Below are 22730 nucleotides of genomic sequence, written 5' to 3'. Positions count from 1 at the left end.
TTACAGACCAGATAATTCCATATTACATGTTGTTTGAGACTCTCGCTCTGTATTTACTCATATAATTGCACTATAACATGGAGCCTATTATAATGTGTGACCAAATGTCCATGACAATTACTATTATTTGGGTTTGAAAACCCAGAAAATTGCTTTTGTGACAATGCTGCCTGTGGGGACGCTGACTGGGTCACGAAATTTGCCGCGTCAATGGACAGACATTACAGTTGCCACCTTCCTCCCCTGCCTTCTGTACGTTATCATGTCTCCTACACGTGAAATGCTCGCATTTAATACGGCATGAAAATGTGAGAAATATGTCCTCGTATTAGGGATTCAGAAAAGCGTACTTAAAGATAACATAAAACGGTATTCACAACTCATTTAAGTGCGGTAATGAGGGTAGTTCAGGGTGAAACAGAACATTCAGCAGGCAATAATGTAGAGCAGGATTATATCTCTTAGTATTTGATTGGGTCATGCAAAGTGAAAACATGTTAGATTATGATATTAATGTTATTTTGTACCTGGCCTTGGCTATGTTTAAAGGCCTAGAATTAGATCACAGCGCACACTGGTCTAAGGGACATTTATTAATAAACTAAATTTAGTTCGGATGTCAAGTTTTCTTGAAAGGGTTACTGTAGTTTGACCTGAAGCAACGATTGTTTATTGAAAACCATACTGATCTGAACATTAATATGTCCCTCTCGGTGCATATGGCGGTGGTCAGAGGCCCGATTCTGTTCAAGGATCAGAAACGCAACGATAGTGACGCGGCAGAAAAACCTGCATCTGCTGCATTATAGCAGCACAAAGCACTGCAGTATCATGAATGGACATCGCTACAAAGACAGGACTAGTGCAGCAATTCAGGGAGAGGTTCTTTTATTACAGTTCAGCAACAAAAGAGGAAATAAATAAACAAACGAGAGGAAAAAAATAACATGTTGACAAGAACAACGCAGGTTCCCACCCCAACATTTCGATGACCTTTATCGTATGGATTCATACGTTACCAAAATTATTCACCCTATCGATAAACAGATTCACTCGAATTTGCTAAAACGTTTTACTCAATGGCTAATCTCAGAACGTAATAATTACAAAAATGAATTATTTTATACAAATGTTATTCAATACATTCGAAGGCCCGTGAAACACAATGCGAATGTTTGATGTGTCCAGTTTCCAGCATTTAAAAAAAAAAAAAGGAGGTATACATAAATAATTTAAAGCCTTGCATTTTCTAGGACTATGTGAACCTGCAAACACGCTCTCAAGTGTTCAGAGTTTGATGTAAAATGGATGGTGAGCCACAGGAATCATTAATTGGAGGTTGATGGAGGGAGGAGGGGATTATACAGGCTTCAGATTATGTGTGTGTGAGTGATTGAAGACTCCCTCGGGTCAGTAACGCTGACCACTGTAATCGCTCTTCATTGTGTATCACAAAGACCGACGAGAAATAACAAACAGCATAAAACTGCAAACATCTGCACTCCCTCTCACAGCCCTGAACGCAGATGATACTGTAATTTACCAAGATTTCGAAACAGCGGTGTGTATGTTAACATATCTGCCTGCCTGAGGTAAAAACAGTCACTTTAATCTACGACGCGTTTTATAATCTGTCTGTTCTATAAACACGCCACTATTTGTGTATGTACCTGCATGCCGCGAGTGTTTTTCACGGCTTCTTTTAATCTGTATTTAGAAAGCACAGATTGAAAAAGCAGACTGCAAACAAACGAAGACAAAAGCAGGATTAGACTTCCTCAAATCTTGGGTTCCCGGGAAAATAATAGTGATTTGAGCTCAAGCCCTGATTAAATTTATAGTGCGTGCGTGCCATGTGTGTTGGCATCCCGGTGTTATTTGTTTAAGAGGTTCTTCCTCTTTGATCTCTTCATCTGACACACAGCAGCCGAGGACGAGGGTGATAAAACCGCCTGAGTCAATAAAGGTACGTTCAAACAGACAAAAAGCAAAAAACACAAAACTAAAAAAAAAAAAACGCCGTTGTATAGAATCAAGGTGAAACCCTGAGGGAACCATATTTTCGTATCTGCATAGCGTCTCAGACGGAGCCCAAATACGATGCAAACGAAATTGTGAACGAACCACTTTTCCTATTTTGCACACTCGGATGTGGTGAGGGTGTCGAATTGCGGATATTGATCTTTTTTCGGCTAGCAGAAATCCATAACCTCCTGTTCATAACAGATGCCCATTAGATCCTGCAGTTCAGAGAGAAACATCCCACTCAAAAACAGGGCTAAAACGCTTTTGAACAGGGTGTGTGAGGAAGTGAAGTACCTGTCCTCAGGTGGGTCAACGATACAGGCAGACTGTGAGAAACACGACTCCAGCGAGCCTACAGAGGTTTCAAATACGCTCATAGCGCGAAAATGAGCAATGGAGGATCGTCTTTCATTATCGACGCTGCTCTGCGAGACACTCGATACCTTTTTAAAGGCGAAGGGAGGGCGTATGCCTACTACAAATGCTAAAAGCAAATCGAATCCCATGCAGTTAAAGAGTAATGAGTGTGCCTGAGGTGTTGCTTCTAATACTGGGTCAAAACTACATTACCCATAATGCATCAGGATGGCAGACTGGAGTGTAATGAGATTTGTACAAGCGCTGACCCAGATAAGCAAGCCCGCAGTGGAGGATCGTGTGTGAGCGTGAACGCACTGCGATTTGCCTTTACAAGTACAAAAAGCAAATGTCTGGAATGAAGTTACATGGGCTTTTGTTTTAGAGGACTTTCTCGCATCCGCCGCGAGCAGAAGAACAAATGCTTTCGGTGTCTGTTAGCATAAGTGTGTCAGCTTCTGTGTGTGAATGGTGACAGCTGGGGAGACAGTGGGATACAGTATTGCGGACAAGGGCGGACTTAGTACTTTGATATGTGTGCCGGGAGGTGTGTGTGTGTGTGTGTGAGGATTATCGCCGACCGAGCAGAAGAAAAATAAGCAAGAGATATATTTCAAAATTCTCAAATTACATAACTATGTGCAGATGTAACACGCAGATAAAACTATCAAACATCCCTCCCGGACAAGCATACGCTTTTGATTTGTAGTGGACGTCAAAGATTCCTCCGGCTGTGCGGTCACGTTTGCGCCTGGCTAGTTTTCTGTTGACTCAGGAACAATAGTCCCTGCGCAACCGAGCTCAGCCAAATGGGACGAATTAGGCCAGGTTGCCTAGCTCCGTGCTGGTCGCCCCTGACAACCCCAAGGCCTCCAGCTTGGAAGGGTTTTTGCAAAAGGGGCGGAATAGAGTTTCATTCGGCCACAAAACACCTCCCCCCAGGCTCGCAAAACAATGTCGGCCGTGTCAAATCAATCGGCAACGCCCAAGGACATCAATATGGGGCCAATAAATCTCACTCGAGGGAAGCCCACTCTCTCACCTCTCCGGCCATATGGAAAACATTGTAATAACGTAGCTGCAACGCTCGGCCAGCGCGGAAATGCCATCTGAAACATTGCAGCACATGGGCGGCGCCGTATTAACCGTGGCATTCGCACAGGTGATAGAGTATCGTGAAAATAAAAGATGGAAAGGTGATAGCGGAATAAAAGTGGGGCTCAGAAAAGGGGCGACGGAGAATGTAACAAAAGACACAAAAGCTCTTTTCCTTTGAGGAACGGCTGAGTGTAAAAACCGCGAGAGCGTACACTAGTAAACGTCGCTTCAAAGGAAAGGGTGAGACAATACAACACAAAGACGAGAATATCAGGATGAGACAGACGGGCGAGTGAGAAAGAGAGAGAGAGAGAGTGAAACAAGGCGATCAGGGCGGAGAGAGACAGACCGAGATGATGTCAGCGCTGTAAGTTTTGAGATGGCCCCTCAGAGGAAAGCCGGATTCAAGTCCAAGCTGTTCTTTTTCGTACGGTGAAAGTCAATGATGATTCATAATGCCAAAAATCATAACAGTAATACTAAGTCTTTTTTATTTAATTCTGCAGCTCGCAAATTAAATAAGTCAGTTCACTCGGTGGCCATCTTGGAAACCTCAACAGGAAGATGTTTATAGTAATTACCATTGTTGCATAATTCAAATCAACTACGAACATATAACAGCAGTGGTTTTTCAAAAATATAAGTAGCTTTTTTGAGTGTTCATCGCAAAAAGACATTGTACATTAACAGATGAACTTGAAATATGTTAATCTTGGGGAAATGTGGAAATGTAGCTACACAATGAGACTTCAAGTAATAACAAAAAAAGAAGAATGTTATGGGATTATTATAAATATAAAACAATATATAAAAGCAAATCAAAGCCATGTGGCTACATGCTTCATTATAGTAGATACATTCATAAAAAATTGCTTGTTTTCTAACTATTTGCATTTTTTTATTTTAATTAATCCTATTTTCAAAACAAATGTATCCGGACTGCTGGGAAAAAAATACTGGCTTGCTGGGGAACAAGCAAGAATCATATAGTAAAATGTCTACGGTTGAAGTAAAATTTATTGATGATAAAAAAGAAACACGGTTGCTCTGTATGTAAAGCACATGCACGTTCACTAGTACTATTTCATAAATGAAACCTGTTCCTTATCTATTTTATGCACGACTGCCAAATATGAATCAAGTTTATTAGATTGTTTGTGTTAAAGCTGTAATCCAATTTTATACGCAATTCAAACATGTCAGTCTTAAATTTAGGCCACGGCAACGAGCACCTTTTAATGCTGGATGTAACCACACATAAAACAAAGAAGACGGTAAATGATTTCGGAATATATCCGCAATACAACACAAGATTCCTAACTACTTTTTTGATGTCTTTTGCGCTTTTCGATGTGTGGCATTACAAACCACCATCCGCTTTCAACGTAAAGAGCTGTTAGTCCAACATCTTTAGCGTTTCACCTTTCTATTCCACGACAGTCTTGGACTGTCACCAGACTAACTGAATGATTTTTGGGGGCGAACTACTGCTTTAAGCCGGAGAACAGAAGTCACGTGAGCCGGTCCAATTATCACCTCCTGCACCCGCTAACTCTTGTGCCAGCTATGTCTTTTCTCATTAAACACCAGAGAAATCATTTTTAATCGCCAGTCCTTCCTCTCCTGTTGTGCGTGTATGCGTTTAAAAAAGCGGACCCATATCGGGCACAGCTGCGATCCATTGTCCTGTATTAAGGTCATGCTAGCTTTACCCCGATCCAAATATATCCCTCCATCTTACGGGAAAACGCAAGAATTCCACTTCACACTCTCTCCCTTCGCTTAGCTGCTGACACACCTAAATTGGTGCGCGAGCTGATAGCAGAAGCAGAGGTGTGAGGAGAAGGGGAATGAGAGGAAGAGTGTAATAATGATGGGATGAGAGCATTCGTGTTGAAGAGGAGATGGACACATGCCAGTCCAGCTGTCCCCTCTCTGATGTAGGCTATCCTAACTCCTGTAAAAACACACACACACACACACACACTTAGACGGAGGGGGAAAAAATGACGCATTCGCCTGAGACATACCGATCTAGGCTTATCCTGATTGTCGGGGGGTTTGAGGGTAGGGGGTACTTACAGCTGTCAACCGGTGGGCTCTGTTGGCATTATACATCCATATATACACACACACATGCATATGTGCGAAACGGAAATCCAGTGTTGTTGTCACATGCCATTAGGACGGGATTAACCCGTCGTTTACCATTATCGAATAATAGCTCCCACACTCACGCGCAATTATGTCTAGGGCTTCAACCCCTTTATGGGTGAAGATTAGAATAACACAAATACCAACCAGATTAGGGGTGAGGGGGAGGGTGGCGAGACGGAGACGGGGTAACGTCTGCTGGCTTTGCAGGAATGTGTGTGTATTTGAAGTGCGTTCTTCGTGTCTGCGGTAGCCGTATGCGCCACAAGTCAAGGCAACATAAACACTAATAAAGCATTAAAAGAGCTCCTGCCAGGCATTTTAAACCATCCAACACACACACACACACACACACACACACACACAACTGTACGCTAAAAGTGTGTGTCCCATATCTTCCCTTTGCAGGATGGGAGAAGGAGAGATTTGGCAGAGCATGAAATAGACCACGGCCATAGGAGCGCATCTATACACACACACACACGCACACTCACGCACACACACACACACACACACACAGAGAAACAGGGAGAAAAGCATTGCTCCATTCAGTGGACTGTTTTAGCATTATGGTGTTTTGTTTATGAGCACTGTGAATCATTGGGATGGTATTGATGACATCATAATTGGCCTTTCCATGTAGCTGCGACACACTAACAGGATTCAGCCGTGATTCATAAATTCACAACCACCGTCTAAAATGAACAAGAAAAACATTAAATCCGGTCATTTGTTTCTGTCTGTTTTTTTCTGTCCGAACTGTTTTCTTTCTCTTGACTAGAAATGTGGAAAATAGCCTATTACTAAATAAAAAATGAGTTAAAAAACTTTTAACTAGTTGAGTAATTGATAGTGTACTGTGTGATGTGCCACATATGTATATGTGACCCTCACTGTGAAATCCAGGCTGAAGTCTCAAAATCCAATTATAAGATAACAAGCATCGAAATTTGATTTCGAACATTAATTTCATTATGATTTAAATCTTTGACATGGTCTTACTCAGTTAAGTATCAGGGCTGTTAAGATTTTATGTAGAAAACAGTAAATCACAAAAGACTTCAGAGGGGTTTTTACAGCCAGGGTGTGCGTGCACAAACACACACACACACACACATATATACAATATTTAAATACTATATAAATAAAACTATAGATAGATCAATTTAAATAAATATAGATATACATAGAATGTGTGAAGAATAAAAATAATTATTATTACTATCTTTGTTTTATATATATATATATATATATATATATATATATATATATATATATATATATATATATAATTCTAATGTCTCATTACTCACATAAATTATTATTTTTATTTATTAATCAATTATAATCATTATTATTATTGAATTTTTTATTATATGAACAAAATATATTGTATACTTTATCGTTATTATATGAGAAATAGATATGGTATACATATCTGAAACTAATATGTACAAAAAATCTTCTTCTTAATAATAAAAATAATAAAATAAAAATAAAAGAGAAAAAGATCTGGATGAACTCACTAACTAACCATTCACTACCTGACTTGTTGGTTCTTAGATTAATTGACCACCTTGACCCATGTCTTGTAACATGTTGTAAACCCTGACTGTGTTTTTCATTCCACTCCAGCATTTGGATCAAACCTTCATATCTCTCAATCATCCTCTCCCCCAAAAGCCCCTGCCTCGGCCTGATGATTGAAACCAGACTTCAGTGTAGTTAAGCCACCCCCGCGTTCTCCCAGCGCTGCAGCAAGCAGTCACCCAGGCATGCACCCAACCGCAAACTCCAGGCACGTAGAGGTCAGCGCCACTGACCAGTGTGTGTGTGTGTGTGTGTGTGTGTGTATGTGTGTGGGAGAGATCGTGAGCAGTGGGCTTCTGAACCGCGGGCTCTGTTTAGCAGCGGTCAGCCAACGATGACACAAAAACAGCCTTTTACAGCCAGTGCTGCATAAACGCGCTCAGAAGCAGAGCGAGAGTCGCGATTCGATGGGGATCTCTTAGTCTCACCGCGTAACCACGCTATGATTAGCATACACGCCACATAATTACCCGTTTCCTGCGGTTAAACACCATTACTGCGTAAATGATGTCTAAAATGCCTTCTGTTCGACGATCAATAATCCTCCGAGTATGAAAACTCAAACCACACCCATGTTTCCTCTTTTTCTCCTCTGTTTCTCTCCTCTCCTCTCTCCACCCCTCCCCTCCACCCAATATGGTCAGCACAGTGGGAAGGAATCCATCATTACTACGGAAACTAGGGCATCCCGTATGAACTCGTACAGTGCGTTTGAAAGCATGCGTGTGAGAAATAAAGTCGTGCGCAAAATTAGAGACAACAGAGTTTTTGGGTCACCTGACCTCTGACAACAAAAAGAGCCTGAGAGAATGGAATCAGACAGTTGCCATGACACCAAAGCACCCAATAATAATCCCCCAACAGTCAAAAGGGGCTTACGTGTGCACGTGAGAGAGAGAGACAGATAGAGAAGGACTGAATGACCTGTGGTTGTGTTTGCTTAGCGTTCCAACGCCCTTCGGCAGTCTTGAAAAAATGGTTGGACAATAAAAACGGCCCGGGCCCAGTGGGAGAGAGTTTGGGCCAGTTGACAAGACAGTCGCTAGCTCTGTTGGTCGTCTGTTGCACTGTCATTACGTATTACATTCATTATTAAGGTGCCTTTTTAATATATTTATTTTCTTGTGATGTGCCGAACATGATGGCTGCATTCTTAAATGTCAACTTGCTTTTAATTACAAATATTAAACAAAAATATTTTTAGCTTTATAAATATATTATAAATATATAAAATGCTATATTTTATATGCAGTTTTATATTAGCTACTATTATTATATAAAATGTATTGTACAGTAATACATATATTTTGTTTAATATATTGTATTTTATATAAATATTTCACTATTTAGTTATAATATGTTGTATTTTATCATTTTTAATAATAATATTTTATAATAGTATTTTTCCAACCCTTTAAATATAATATGAAAGGCTAGTCTTACACAAGTTAAAATGGGTAAAACTTAATAAACAAAATAGTAGTAATATATTGTTAAGCTATATTAAAACAAATAAAAATAATATATTAACATTTCATATTTACATTATTTTTAAAATGCATTCTTAATATTGTATTTTATAGTATATTTACATTTAATTATAATAAATAGCATATTTTACGCTCATGTTTTCGAGCACATTTAAGTATGTAGGTAATGCCACGATCTGTGGCGACCTTTATTTACCCTCAAAATTATTATTTTTAAATATAATTTAAAAAATAAATTAAATATAAAGAATGAAACATATACTACATTTGTTACTTGTTATCTATTTAATATAATATTTTTCTATCATATTCATTTTTACTTATAACACCTTTTTTTATTTTTATTTTTTTACACTGCTGTTTTTAAACATGCTAAAAACAGAAATCTTATTTGCGACGGGGCCTTGGCAGGGCGAGTGCAAATCTGATCTACTGGCCAGACTGGGCCACGAGAAAAAAAAAATCCTTATAGTTGATCCCTGCCTAAGCTTTGCCAAAACTACAATCCAGCTCCATAAGCAGCCAACGATAACCATCGGACACAGCTTGAGTCGTGTCTGATGTCATTCTTTACTCTTCGAAAATACAGCTTATGTGTTAGAGCAAAGCACTTCTCTAAAAATATCTGTGTAAAGGGCTGATGTCACGCAGGACGGGTTCCACTCCTCCCCCCGTCGCACCAAACCTTGAGACCAGCTGACTAAAGAAACACTGTGGTGCTGAAACTGAGATTTTTTTTACTGCGATTTAACGCAACATTAACAGGTGCACATACACACAGACTCTAATGAGAGAGCGCCGGATCTCGTGGTCTACAGTAATCCTGGTATGTCTGGTACAGACCACCCCGATTTATATTGAACTGTAAACTCCGAAAGGTCTACTTTTTGTCTTTCCCAGGTTCACTGCCCAAGGATTAATCATTTCTTTCTTTTGTTTCTCACATGCATCAGCTCTCTCATATATGCATGCTCTGATCAATACTCTTAGGGTCTTTGTTTTGCCAGATCGATTTAGGGTAATGAAGTCCATGTGGCCAAATCCTACCGAGAGAGAGAGGGAGAGGGAGCGATTGTCAAGCCCAGAGGTTTGACCGTATGCGGATCAGAGCTGAGGCTTTACAGAGGTCACGTTTCACTCTCATCCGTTTTACTTTACCTGTTTAACACGGACTACCTCTCCACGCGGCCATCAATTAAGCGCTTCCCATCCTCCCGTTGCGTTTAAAGAATTGCGAAAGCGGTTTGTGCGTATTTTTCCAGTCTTAAAGGGAAAGCTTAATTAAAATGGTCATCCTGAATCTGCGTGACTTTCGTCGTTCTGCAGACAACGTCGGACCCTGCTTATTATCAGAGTCTGTTTCTGAGGAAAATGAAAGTCATAAAAGCTCAAAACAACATGAGGGTGAGTAAAAGATGAAATAATTCTCAGTTTTGGGTGAACTACTTCTTTAAATGAAGATAGAAAGTGTAGACATTATAAATATAAACCCTGACGATTCAGCCAAAACTTATATCAAACTAAATGATTAGACTCAAATTTGTTCAGAATTGTTCAAACGGTTTCAATTAGCCTAAAAATTCAACTTCTGTTCTTGTTTACACATATTAATGATGTTCCAAACCAGCATTGCTTTCATTCCACCATTGGACGGCACAGACTTTCAATGCATCAAATATTTTTCTTCTTCTGCGTTCTACAGCATAAATGAAAAGTTTTTCATTTTTGAAAAAAATGATTTACCCCAAAACTGTAAACTCCAATCCTTATTTAGTCACCTTCGTATTTTTCCAAACCTCTATCATTGAATTGTGAACTTTTACTTTTAATAAATAGACAACAAAACTCGCTGGGATATTTTTTATCTCTTGCTCCACAGAAAAATGAAAATCGCCCAGGTTTGGAACGGCACGCGTTTGAGTAAGCGGTTTCATTTCTCATTTTTGGTTGAACTACAGCTTTAAATGAAGATGGAAAGTGCAGTCGTTGGCGATGTGATCTTTAAAAACTATGACAGCAAAGGCCAAACTGGGTGACTCGCGCTGTCACTCAAGTAAACGGGCGAATTAGGACCGAACTGAACTCTGTGACTCAAATTTTGATGGTGAACTAAGCAGAGAACAATCCACTCCTGCAAAGCTTCCTCTCACCCGGGGTTTTTATGTTTCTTTTTTGGTTAATTAAAAATGTCAGCTCATTATCACATGTATACGCGCGCAACAAAGAATTTCGGTGCTTGAACAAATAAGACAATAGCACGCTTGGTAATCTTTAGACAGCTCATTAGGTACTTCATATTAAATTTAAAAACACTGAAGGGACAAAGCACCAGGAGTGCCCACCCCCCAAATCTACCTCTCTCTTGCTCTCAGTGTTTTGTTTCTCGCTCGCTCCCCTTGCTCCCTGTATTCCCGTAACCGTTGTTTAATTCCACCTCAGTCAGCCCATTGAGGGGCAGTGAACCGCGTGCTGATGACCTCACAGCCGCGTTACGATTGGTCAATCTCAGTGACCAACAGCCCCCACATGGGCCGGACAAAAAAGCCACTCTGTCTCTGTCACTCTCTCTCCCCCCTCTCTGTGTTGACTCATTATTGTTTGTCGGCTCTTTCACTTGTTCGCAAAAACAGGCAGAGCTGAAAGTTGGGTTTTGTTGGCTCTGATCGGAAGTGATCAAAAACAAACACCGCCTTCCGGCGCGGCGCGATATGCGGTAATCACCTCTCACCTACTGCATCTTCCTCTGATCATTTGCTCTCTCCCGTTTTAAAACAGATCAAACGAGGTAAAAACAGGTTCCTGTGAACGCGAGGAGGACATGGAGAGAGACAGAGAGAGAGAGAGAAATTCGTGGAGTGCACATTCTCAGTGGTTAAAAGAGGCTTGAGTAAGGTATTTCATGGGGAAAAAAAAGTTACAAAATGACTCCTCTAGTAAAACAAGTTTGTCTTAAAACTTCAAAGCAGTATCTCTGTTCAGAAGAGATGGGAGAATTACATGAGGAAAAGAAAAACAGATGAAAGCTTGAGAGGAGGCTTAGGAGGCCCAAAAGAATAAAAAATGGTTTACTGGCATGTAGGGCTGTGCATACCATGAATATTCATGATATATTTCAGATGGGTTTTGCTGGCAATATAAAACCAAGCAACTTGGAAAACACAATGATTTTAACATGCTTTTTATTTAGCTATTAGGTTTCCGAAAAAGAATGTGAAACTAAAGTCTTTATCCGAATGTCTCAGATTTGAAACTGAAATCAACAAAATTGATGTGGGGACTATTTTTGATAAATTTCCACAAACTGTTCCTGACTGATTGGGCCATTGTTTGTGACATTATTCACTGTATATGTACAATAAATAATAATAAAAAAACAAAAAATAATAAAAAGAATAATAATAAAGGAGTATATATATATATATATATATATATATATATTATTGTTTTTATTGTGTATAATAATGCATATAAGGGAAATTGAAACTATTAAAAATGAGATGCTTTTTTTTTTATGTTTACGGTACTTTATTTCTTACATTACTCTTTTTAAATCTGCTTAGCAAACAATGATTGTTGTAAATTGGCATACGAATATCAAAAAACGATAAACAGTCTAAAGACTAAGAAAAAAGCTGTGTTTTCCACTTTTTATCCACATCTTCCAGACACACAGGAAGCGAATTAAAATCCTTTAGAGCAGCAAAGACTGCATAAGCACATTCTTTGGGTAGGAATCACCGAGTGGGCTCAGTGAGACAGCACTAACTGTACATTCCTCTGTCCCACTTAAAAAGAAAAGGAGGGACCGAGGGGAGAGAGAGTGAAAGAGAGGCTGCAGGGGAGAAGAGAAAGTCTTCATCCCTAAGTCATTTGCCTAAAAAGGATGTGATGAATGAATGTCAGCGGCACAAAACATCCACCTCATGTTTAACAAGAGACTCCCCCAGTCCTCTGTCAGGAGGGGGGAGATGGAAAAAGAGTGAAGGGGGAGGGCAGAGGATGATGGGAAGCAAATTTTTGAGTTCTTTGGCAAAAGGCACTGTGCGTAACAGAGTTCACATTGACTTGCTAACCGTACAGGCTGAAATGGTAATGAAACGAGAGCCGCTTTTGTGTTCGTGTGGCCACTGCGCTACAGCTCACCTTTCTACAGAAAAGGACATAGGAAGTGAATCACTGAGTCAACCGCGAGATCAAATGACCAGTCTTTGTGAGCGTGATACAACTCGGCCATCAGCAGTTCCTGACTCACACACACTCACTTGGGAAATTCCTATCAGGGTGTGATATGTCGACTCTTAGTGTGAAATTTAAAGCAAGTGTTATTGCTTTTATTGTAATTGTCACAGGTGTGTGTGTGTGCGTGCGTGTTTGTGAGCGCGTGTGTGTGTCCTACAGTTCGCAAATAGACCTCAAGAGGCACAAAGCTACAGCTTGCGACCGTCTGTTCGTATTCCACGACTCTCTCTTCCACAGTAACCCATGAATAAGTCAACGATATGGAAATGTAAAAATATGTCGCTTGTTAGAAGTCGCGTAACACTTTTAGACAAGAAAAGGAACAACTCCGAGGCTCTCCGGGACAAAAATATTTTGCTTACTGGCGCAACCAGAAAATATTCAGCCGAATATACAAAAAAAAAAGCAGTTTTGGTTTCAGACTAAAAAATTTTGAGGGTGAAACATCATTCGACTGAAACAATGGTTACTTAGCATGTCTCCGACAGCAAGTTTTGGCTGCTTTATCCAAACAACAGGTAAACATTTCACTCTGACCACAAATTATGCCACGACTCTAAAGTTAAAGCTTCGCTAAAGTTAAACTTAAATGCGTTTCTATTTATTAACCGCAAGAGCACGAAAAGCTACGGACTGCAGCTTTAAGATTACCGAGGTAAAAGAAAACACTTTTCAGACTCTCTACGTCACGATGTAATGCGTAATTATTTAATTGTAATTATTTGCTAGAAATGTCTTTTTTCACCGCCATTTTTTTTCAACATCAAGAGACGGCTTGCTGCAAAAGGACTTTACTGTGGCTGTTTTCATTTATTACCTGAGAGCATGACACCCCGAACAGTAGGGACAGTTCAATCAACCGAATTACTTAAAAACGTTGAGCTCGGTAAAAGCTATCAGCATTTCGGCTCCAAATTTTATTTTGCTGCGACGCCAATTCCGCAATAACGCATTTCGACCCAATCGCAAGTCATGCGTGCAACCGGTGGTTTGGTTTTGTTTATCTGCTCTAAATGTGAAGCACGCAGTTGTGCTCTTTTTGCGCTTTTATAATTAGACGCGACGCGCGGATGTTAAAAGGCCTCCGAAGTTTACAACCACAGCACAAATGTGGCTCCTGCCAGATTGACTGAATACATTGAGATGGCTGACTGGGATCTGTGCCATCGACTGACTGTATGGATACGGGCTGGTCCAATCAATGCTATTGATCACAACAGGGGGTTTCGAGCGCGGTGGGGGAGGGCGATCCAGCCCCCCAAATATCTCACACTGTGGCCCTTCAAATCACATTCCACCAAAACACTGAGCTGTTCTCCTCCTCCTGCTTTTTTCTTTCTCGACTCACACACATATCCCCCTTTATAAACACCCCCCGCTAAAGCAACCCTAACACTTAACCCCCTTCCCCTATCTCGTTCTTTCACATACACACATAAAGCCGTCCCTTCCCCCATCCCCCTTCTCTCTCTCTCTCTTTTTCTCTTCCCAACAGAATCAGGGTGGAAACCGAAGCCTGGTGAGGGAGCGTTTTGCCGCACCGGTTCGATGGCTGTTTATTATGAGAATAAATGCAAACATCTCTGTTTACCTTTGAGCAGAACTTGTCCCTCGGTGATGACGTCGGCAGTCATGACGTTGTACTCGTTCTCGGTGAAACCCGGCTGACACGGCATCGCCCCCGTGCCCTGGACCGCCACCTGCCAAAAACACAAAAGCACCAGACAAATTAATCCCCCGATTAACGGTGATTAATACGCAGCACGGGCCAACCTACACCACGGCGAGAGCCAAATATCCAGAATCCCGAGAGGAATCGATGGACATAACGATCACGCTCTTTCACCATAAACAGAGGAAATGAGGCAGAACTCTGCTCAAGAAAAGCACGGCGATGACTTTCCAGAGCCGCCGAGTCCATTGATCGAGCTCCAAATGAACTCTTTGAATTAGCAATGCCATTGTATTTTTCGCCGATTACTCGCTAATTTGCAGCAGATCGGCGAAATTAAATAAGGCTCGTCGCGTGGCGATTCACCGCGTTGCTCCATTTCCCTTCATTCAAAGGATAGCGAGGGGGTTTCTCTCTCGCCTCCTCCCCCTCCGGCGCTGGGGCATCTGTTATTTTGAGGTGGGTGTAATTAGACTGATGAGGTCAGGAGGGCGAGACGTTAAAAAAGCAGAGCTGACCAGGCTACGCACACTCTACCTTGAATGGTACGGTCTGGCGGAGCACTTATCGCGTAAAAACACAAACACACACTCGCGCAGCTGGCCAAAGCGCTCCGGCGACAAGTCACAAACCCTCCTTTATGGTTTACGTTTAAAACAGGCGCGCGCACCTAGAGTGCGACGCTCGGGACAAAGCCTCTTTCATGCTCGCCTCGTCTCATTCGAAAAATAGACGACCAGCTTTGAGTCGATAGCATCCCATATGACACGCAAAGCCGGGCTCTCTGTAGGCAAATAGGCGAATTTGGTTTTTAAAAGAGGCTCGAGAAGATCAAAGGTGGCGTCCACTGTAAAACAGCCTCTTTGTGTTGGAATAAGATCAGAGGCTCGGAGAAGACGGCTGGCCCGTGTTTGTTAATAGCCCCATAGTCACTTTATCAAACATGTTAATTACTTGTTAGCTCGGTGGACGCTGACTTGACGTCCCGCGCACGACGACCCGTCAAACATTTGCTTTTGTGCTAACGCGGATCATCATCAGCTGAGAGCCGATCGGGATTTTGATGTCGTCATCTCCAGCTGCCTCGCTGATGATATATCTGCAGAACGCCTATATAAAAGCTGGCACTACAGGGGTGTGTTTGAAAATCTGACTTTAAACTGTCCTGTCAGCAATTGCTTAGCAATATGCTGCCTCTGCACATCCACACAGAGCGAATGATTCTAGATGGAGCTGCACCAGCGGCCCTGCTGACATGAAGAATCAGAGGCAGAAAGAGGCATATAAAGCCGCTATGTCGCTATGGCCTTACAGTGCCGGAGATAAATTACAGTGAGATTTAAAAGTAAAAAATTAAATCCATTTAAAAACGCAGTGAGTTTTGTTTTCTAACAGGTAAAACAAATAATAATAATTAAAAAAAAATAAAATAAATATATATATATATATATATATATATATATATATATATATATATATATATATATATATATATCATCATTTGGTTCTTCACATTATAGTGTTATGTATACAATACTGTAAATATTCTATTAATTGTGTTTTATTATAATTACACGCATTTCAGTTCAGTTTTGTTGCAGTCATGATTCAGTAAGACATAAAAGGACGCAAATATAATTTGCATTTACATTAAACAATTTAAAAATCATCCGTATCTCTTTTGAAGAAAGCGTTCTCCCTTTGATTTTTTTTTTTTTTTTTACTAGCACATTGATTTTTTTTTTCAACAGGCTCCTTACGAATCGGACGATCCACGGTTCATTAAATCAGCGAGTTGTCGGCTAAAGAAAAACTCGGCCCAACTCGCTCACATAACCAGTTCCAACGATTCGCCGAAAAGATTCGACTCCAAATAATGACTCGTTCGCCAACCGCACGTCGCTCTCGAGCAGCAGCGGGGCTTCAAACATGTGGAACCGTTATATCGCGCACAAACAGTAGTAAAATGCGACGTTAACGTTACACTTTAAAAAACATGCCGCAGTGAGGCATTTACGAGGTCAGGACGGCAACTTCTGCAACTGCAGAACCACAAACACAATAAAAAAAACCAAAAAAAAAAAAAAAAACATGGAGACCCGTGCCAAATGGCCGGTGGCCAAATGTTAACTTTATTGCCATGCAGATTTTTCACACGTTAGGTTCCATCCACAACATAACAGTTTGCTCGCGATTTCTCATCCGAGGCTGGTGGAAACACAGCACGACTGCTCCCTGCGTTCAAACGTTAATTCTGCCGGACCCTGCGTTTTCAGCGGCAGCGGGACCCAAAACCTGACAGCGCGATTCATTTCTCCGATCGCTGATCCGGGTCAGAGTGATCTGTCATATCTGGGTTACGCGCAGAGCCGTCGTCCGCCGTGAGATTTCGCATTTGCACATCTAAAAGAGACGGAGTCAGCGGAAGGGGGGCACCCCGACGGGCTGTTCATTAACCGATCGCTGTTACGTTTGTTTCATCAGTAGGAAAGGGACCATTGTGACCTAATCACCTCCCCGAGGGCAACTTTTCCATCCCGTGCCAAAAGACGCGAGAGCGCGTTTGAAAACCCGCATTCATCCGCGACTGGCTCCGGTTCAGCACGGGACGGTTTAAACGGGGCTGCTGGTGCACGATCTTAACGGCTGCACAACACGAAGCCACCGCGCGCGGAGTCTAAACCGCTCGTGAATAACTCCGAAGCGAGGACGCTTTGAATAAAGACTCCTCAGAATTGCACGGCGAGCAAAATAGACGCGATCCGAAGTCGAGGCGAACCGAACCACTATCCCCCCCCCACACACACTGCACTGAATCTGATCCAGGCGCTGTCGCCCTGTTTAAATACCCTGCCACCGGGCAAAATCGCTTGTTTGTGTTTTGCGCCCCGGTAATCCTCCTCCACGCGTTACAAGCGCAAATACGCCAAAGCTCAAACATAAAGCGGCATCGCGCCCGAGCGCGCACCGCTCGTCGGACCCTTGATTTCATCGTTAACGTTACCTGCAGAGCGGCGAGAAGCCCCAGCATCACGCCTCCCGAACGGTACATCGTTTAAATTCCGTCCTTTATGAAGAAACCGATAGAGTTGGCCGTTTTCCGCTGCGTTATAATGTTCCGTGCGGTAGCGGCGGCATGTAGCGACAGAATCGTTCCTCCGTCTCTCTCTGGCACCGATCCGTGCTGCTCTCGGTCTGGTACTGAGGCTCCGCTCGCTCGCGCAGATCAACGGCGGAGCGGCGCTCTCAGCGGCGCCCTCTAGCCGCGCTCGGCGGCGCTGCACCGGAGAGAGGGGCTCCTTTTTCCTTATGTCACCCCCTTCAGCCTCCGGAAGTCACAGCGAAGAAGACAAGACCCCGCCTTCCTCGCTACAACAAAAGGAAGATCTTCTTTCTTTAACCCCACCCAACCCCTTAATGCCCGCTAATCGGCAAGAGGGACCGAGGATTCCTGGATTTAAAGTGCGTGTATCGCGCTGGTGGGCTACTTTGAAAATCTAATGTCGTGATAGCAATTCTGAAAGCATCGTTAACGAGCTCGAGCGAGGGGTAACGCGCAGTCAGCGGGTTATTACCGCCAAAGAAACCCGAAAAGGGTGGCCGGGGCCGGGCATGAACAACACATGCAACTGGAATTCAAAATATTTTATTACGCAGAATGGAAGTGTATTTTACAAATGACTCTGCTTTACGCGGGGTATTTTAGAAATGAATGCGTAGACGTGAAAAGTTATTCGTAGAGCGCTCTAACAATAAAGACGCATTTATTTTTGTTCCACGAAGAGCCCTTTGCGAACAATGTGACGAACATTTAGAGAACTTGCTTCTGCTTTAGAGAAGATCTGCTGGATTGATAGTTAGCCTTGAAACCTCAACGTCAATTAAAACAAAAAAAAAGTGTAGAGGAAGCATTTGTGAGTCCGTTCCTCAAAAGACTTGTCGTGAAACCCCTTTTGTTTCAGCACTGGTCTTTCACACCTCGGATCAGGAGAAGACAGGTGTGGAAAACTGTGGGAAAGTAGGACTAGAAGCTGGGAAGAGGGGAGAAAACAGACTTACAACACACTCATTAGACAGACAGGTGAATATGAAAATATCTTCAAAACAGAAAGAATAAAGGCAGTTACTTTCTGTTTATTTTTTTAATTTTCTATATAACAAATTTTCCCTTATTGTAAATAACTTATAACTTGTAATAATATAAAAATAACATTTTAATCGTCTAAATAACCTTTTTTTTTTTTTTTTTTTTTTTTTGTGCAGCGATCCATATCGCCCCCCATAAAAAATTTGACGGGTCTTGCTTCCGGTCTCAGTCGCTTCCAGCTATTTTTAGTTGTACAAAGCGGCCAATTGCGGCGCTTGATAACGGAGATTTTGTACGTCTCGCCGTATTGTTTTAATATATCATCCTAATTATGAGCACGCTGATTCGTAGCGCAAGCCGTTTAACCATGTCCTGCACATTCAGCGGCCAACGAACTACAAATCTCGCCCATAGGCTCACTTCCGCATTTAGGAAAAAGGTCGGAAAAAACATTTTGGATTTACTTTAGAACCTTTTTTCAGTTAGCGGTTTTTTTTACCTTTAGTAACCTTTAGCAACCTTTAGTACTTAAGAGGTAACGTGGCTTTTCGAGATGAACGCTCAGAAATTCCGACATCTCCGTAATAACTTCAGATAAACTAATTCAATATAGGCCACTTTGGTTTTAGTTACGCCAAAAAAAAAAACCTCATGAGTATCAGATGGGGGAAATTACGCTCGTCTCGTGCCGTGAATCTTAAATAGCGTGAATTGACAGTGCAAATGGATTTTATGACAGTGCTGAAACTTGATTAGGGAATTTGCCCAGGTGATGTCTTCTTCCGTCGCCGTCTTGTGGGCCTGACCGCGTCTCTCGTCGTGACAGGCGGGGACGGGGACGGGGACGGGGGAAACTGGCAGGCGGAGCGCCCGTGACAGCAGCGAATGTCTACGGAGCAGATGTCCTGCGCTCTCCGAGAGAGTCTCCGGTCATCAGCGCGCACCGCCATCTGCTCATCATTACCGGCCCGGGCCGAAACACACACACACACACACACACACACACACACACACACAGACACACACACACGAACCGCGGAGCCGCCGGTCTGTCTGAGTGACGTCAGAGAGGTCGGCCTTGACCGAGAGCGAGAGAGATAAGAGATGAAGAGAAAGAGGGAGAAACAAGAGGGGGACCTGTGGCCCTAGCATGCGGTTTTAAAGAAAATGCTACATTTGCACCATTTACTGATTTAAAACCCCGCGTGCATTTATTTATACTGTTGAAACGCACGAAGAATATCGACTCAATTTCAAAAGCTGCTTGTTTTAAAGACACTGACAGCTTATTTACTTTCATTATGAAAGAGACAAAAAAATCAGTTGTGGGTTTCGCTGAAGAAAGAAAGAAAGAAACACAGTTTTGGAATGACACGAGGTTGACTAAATGATGGCAGAATTGTCAAAAAGTGTATTCACAAAGCCCATCTTCGCGCACCGGTGTTACCTGAGAATTTCATCACATTCGTATGGTTCGTGATCGCGCACCGTCTTGTTTTTTCTCAGAATTTATTTTTGACCAAAAGGAGCGATGTTCTTCGCGAGATGGCTTGAGGGAGGTTTTGAAGTTAGCCGGACTGCAGAGCAAAAAAAAAAAAATTATCTGTGATATTATCTTCCTTCCGTCTCATTAAGGAAACCGAAACCGCTTCATGAACTCTTATTACATTCTATCAGCTCATTACCACAAATTTATACCGAAAAGTTAATAAAGAAGCGCCACCTTCGCTAGATTAGGCTAAATTCAGAATGTAAGAACTGGCTCCCGTTCGTATAATGAGTGCGAATTTGAATTCAATTGGTTTCATTCCACAGGATGTTGAATTGTAATTTGAATAGAAATGACAAAGAGGAATGGTCTCTTTTGTTATCTGGAGGAATTTAACACAGTCACAAGAAGAAATAAATACGCTCTTAATTTACAATGCAAGTATATTTCCTGATATGCAGAAAACATAAAAAAAATTAAACTATACTGGCCAAGCCATTAACGCACAAAAAAAGAAAATGTGCATTACAATTAATCTCAATAAATCTGCTGCTGGGTTATTTTGATTAGGTTAAATAAAACAAAACAAAGAAACAAAAAAATAGCTAGCACAATAAAACACAACAAAAACATAATAAAAACATTATTTGAAAAACTCAAGTATTTCAAGTATTTTAAACGTTAATATAATGTTCCGAAAAATACCTCATAAAACCTAAACTTATACCCATCAGTTATAGTGAAGATTTTTCAAACCTTATTCCATTTGCTATTATTTTAGATACTATTGTAGTAGTAGTAGTAATATAATTTATAATAAAATAATTGTATAATTAATTAATAATTTAGACAAAATTATTAATTTGAGACATTTTATTGTGTTTGTAATTTCTGGTAATTTTTTATGTCTATATTAATTATTATTTAGTTTTACAGCTTTAGTTTTAGTTAAACATGTTGTACATGAGATAAATAACAATGTTGCTGAAATCATAATAATAACATTTTTTATTTCATTTATTTCAATTCAAATAGCTGTTTATTCATTCGTTTATTTAAAAGGTTTAGTTTTAGTTGTAAAGAACCTGATTCAATTTCAGTTCTGTTCTTGTTTAAACTCAACTTTCAATTCTGTTCCCTGAGCGTCTATACCTCATTTCAAATTCAGGAAATGAACTGGAATTTTAACGGACATTCTTAATACAGTTCTTAGCGATTCTACAACCTCGTTCTTATACGTTATCGTTATGGTAATGGCAGTTCATTGAGGCTGAAAAGCTGATTGGCCCATTACGTACAACCAATAACAGCGACTACCTAATAGTCACACGTATTTAGCTACTTAATGAATAATTTGTGAACAAATGACCAGCGAGGTCCTCGCGGAACCCATATGTAGACACAGTCCGCTGCTAAAAGCATTAGGGTCAGATCAGAACATTACGGTCAGCTAGCTAACTAGCCATCGCTCCTCACGGGAGGCCGGCCCTCACTTGAGCTTCAGACTCCCTACAGAATCCAGAAATAATTTGTTTTCCTCCAGACTACATTTTCCATGCCCTAAACCATATTTCAACCAGACCGTGTTTTTTCATGCCCTGGCGTCCCTTTGAGTCATGAGTCATGCTGAACTGCAGCATCTGCTATATGAATAAAGTGAAATTGTGCAAATATTACAGCGTCCCAAAAGGACATATAAAGATTTATTATCTGGTCTTCACATGAGGTAGAAATATTTAGAATCTGCGCATTAATGATGCAGGAGACGTGCCGGAAACGGTTGCTCATTATTAATTTACTTCACGGTGATTGGCTTTTGAATGGGGACGCGGAGTCTCATTGGTCCACTGAGGGATGGATATGGATGTATTAGAGTACTTTAACAGTTATTAGGGCTAAAGGTTGAGCGGAGAGTGTTTTTGTGTGCATCGAAAGAGCTTATATGAGATGTTTTTCACTAGTTTATTACTCATAGAGGACTGTCTTAAAGAGATAGACATCATTTTATCGTTCTAAACAGTGGCGAATGCAGAACCTGAGGAATGTTTTCTGTGTGAATATTTCAGCAGTTATGTGTGTCCCGTATTTTTTTGTCGACTGAACTTGTGAATTAATCGTTCTTTTGACTTGCTTCTTTCTTTTTCAGTGAACTGGCCAAACGGGTTCACAAAAAAGGGAATCGATTCACATTCATTCTGAGAGCTCATGCGGTTCATCAGTTCGTGAAACATTATCAGGATACTTAAGAACAGAAAACACGCAGGGCTGGATGTTGGGAATATTTACCTTTAACTAATGAAACTAGAGAGGTTTTAAGAGGTAACCGTGAAAAATGTCAGCTACCGCTGTGTGACGTGTGAACAGGCGCATTAGTTTGTTTCTTCATGTGAACTGTTTTGGGGAAATTTAGCATTACGTCACTTACTCAACGACGGATGCTCTGCAGTGAATGGGTGCCGTCAGAACGAGAGTCTGAACAGCTGATGAAAACATCTAAAAAAGATGCTTCCAGAGTGGATAAATCTGAAA

The 22730-nt window shown here is 41.3% G+C and overlaps 1 protein-coding gene across 1 annotated transcript in view; it reads right to left on the bottom strand.

Annotated features, from left to right (window-relative positions):
• Positions 1-17837, bottom strand: part of cdh2 (cadherin 2, type 1, N-cadherin (neuronal)) — a 41898-nt gene extending 24061 nt beyond the window's left edge. The window contains exons 1-2 of the mRNA XM_043219655.1: positions 17630-17837; positions 14545-14653 (exon numbers count right to left, since the gene is read on the bottom strand). Coding sequence (XP_043075590.1) covers positions 14545-14653; positions 17630-17677 — 157 coding nt within the window. The 5' untranslated portion in view covers positions 17678-17837. The remainder of the gene's footprint in view (positions 1-14544; positions 14654-17629) is intronic.
• Positions 17838-22730: the final 4893 nt, after the last annotated feature.

The sequence above is a fragment of the Puntigrus tetrazona genome, chromosome 20 (genome assembly GCF_018831695.1).
Source record: "Puntigrus tetrazona isolate hp1 chromosome 20, ASM1883169v1, whole genome shotgun sequence".
NCBI lineage: Eukaryota > Metazoa > Chordata > Actinopteri > Cypriniformes > Cyprinidae > Puntigrus > Puntigrus tetrazona.
This window is presented reverse-complemented; position numbering and strand designations above follow the sequence as displayed.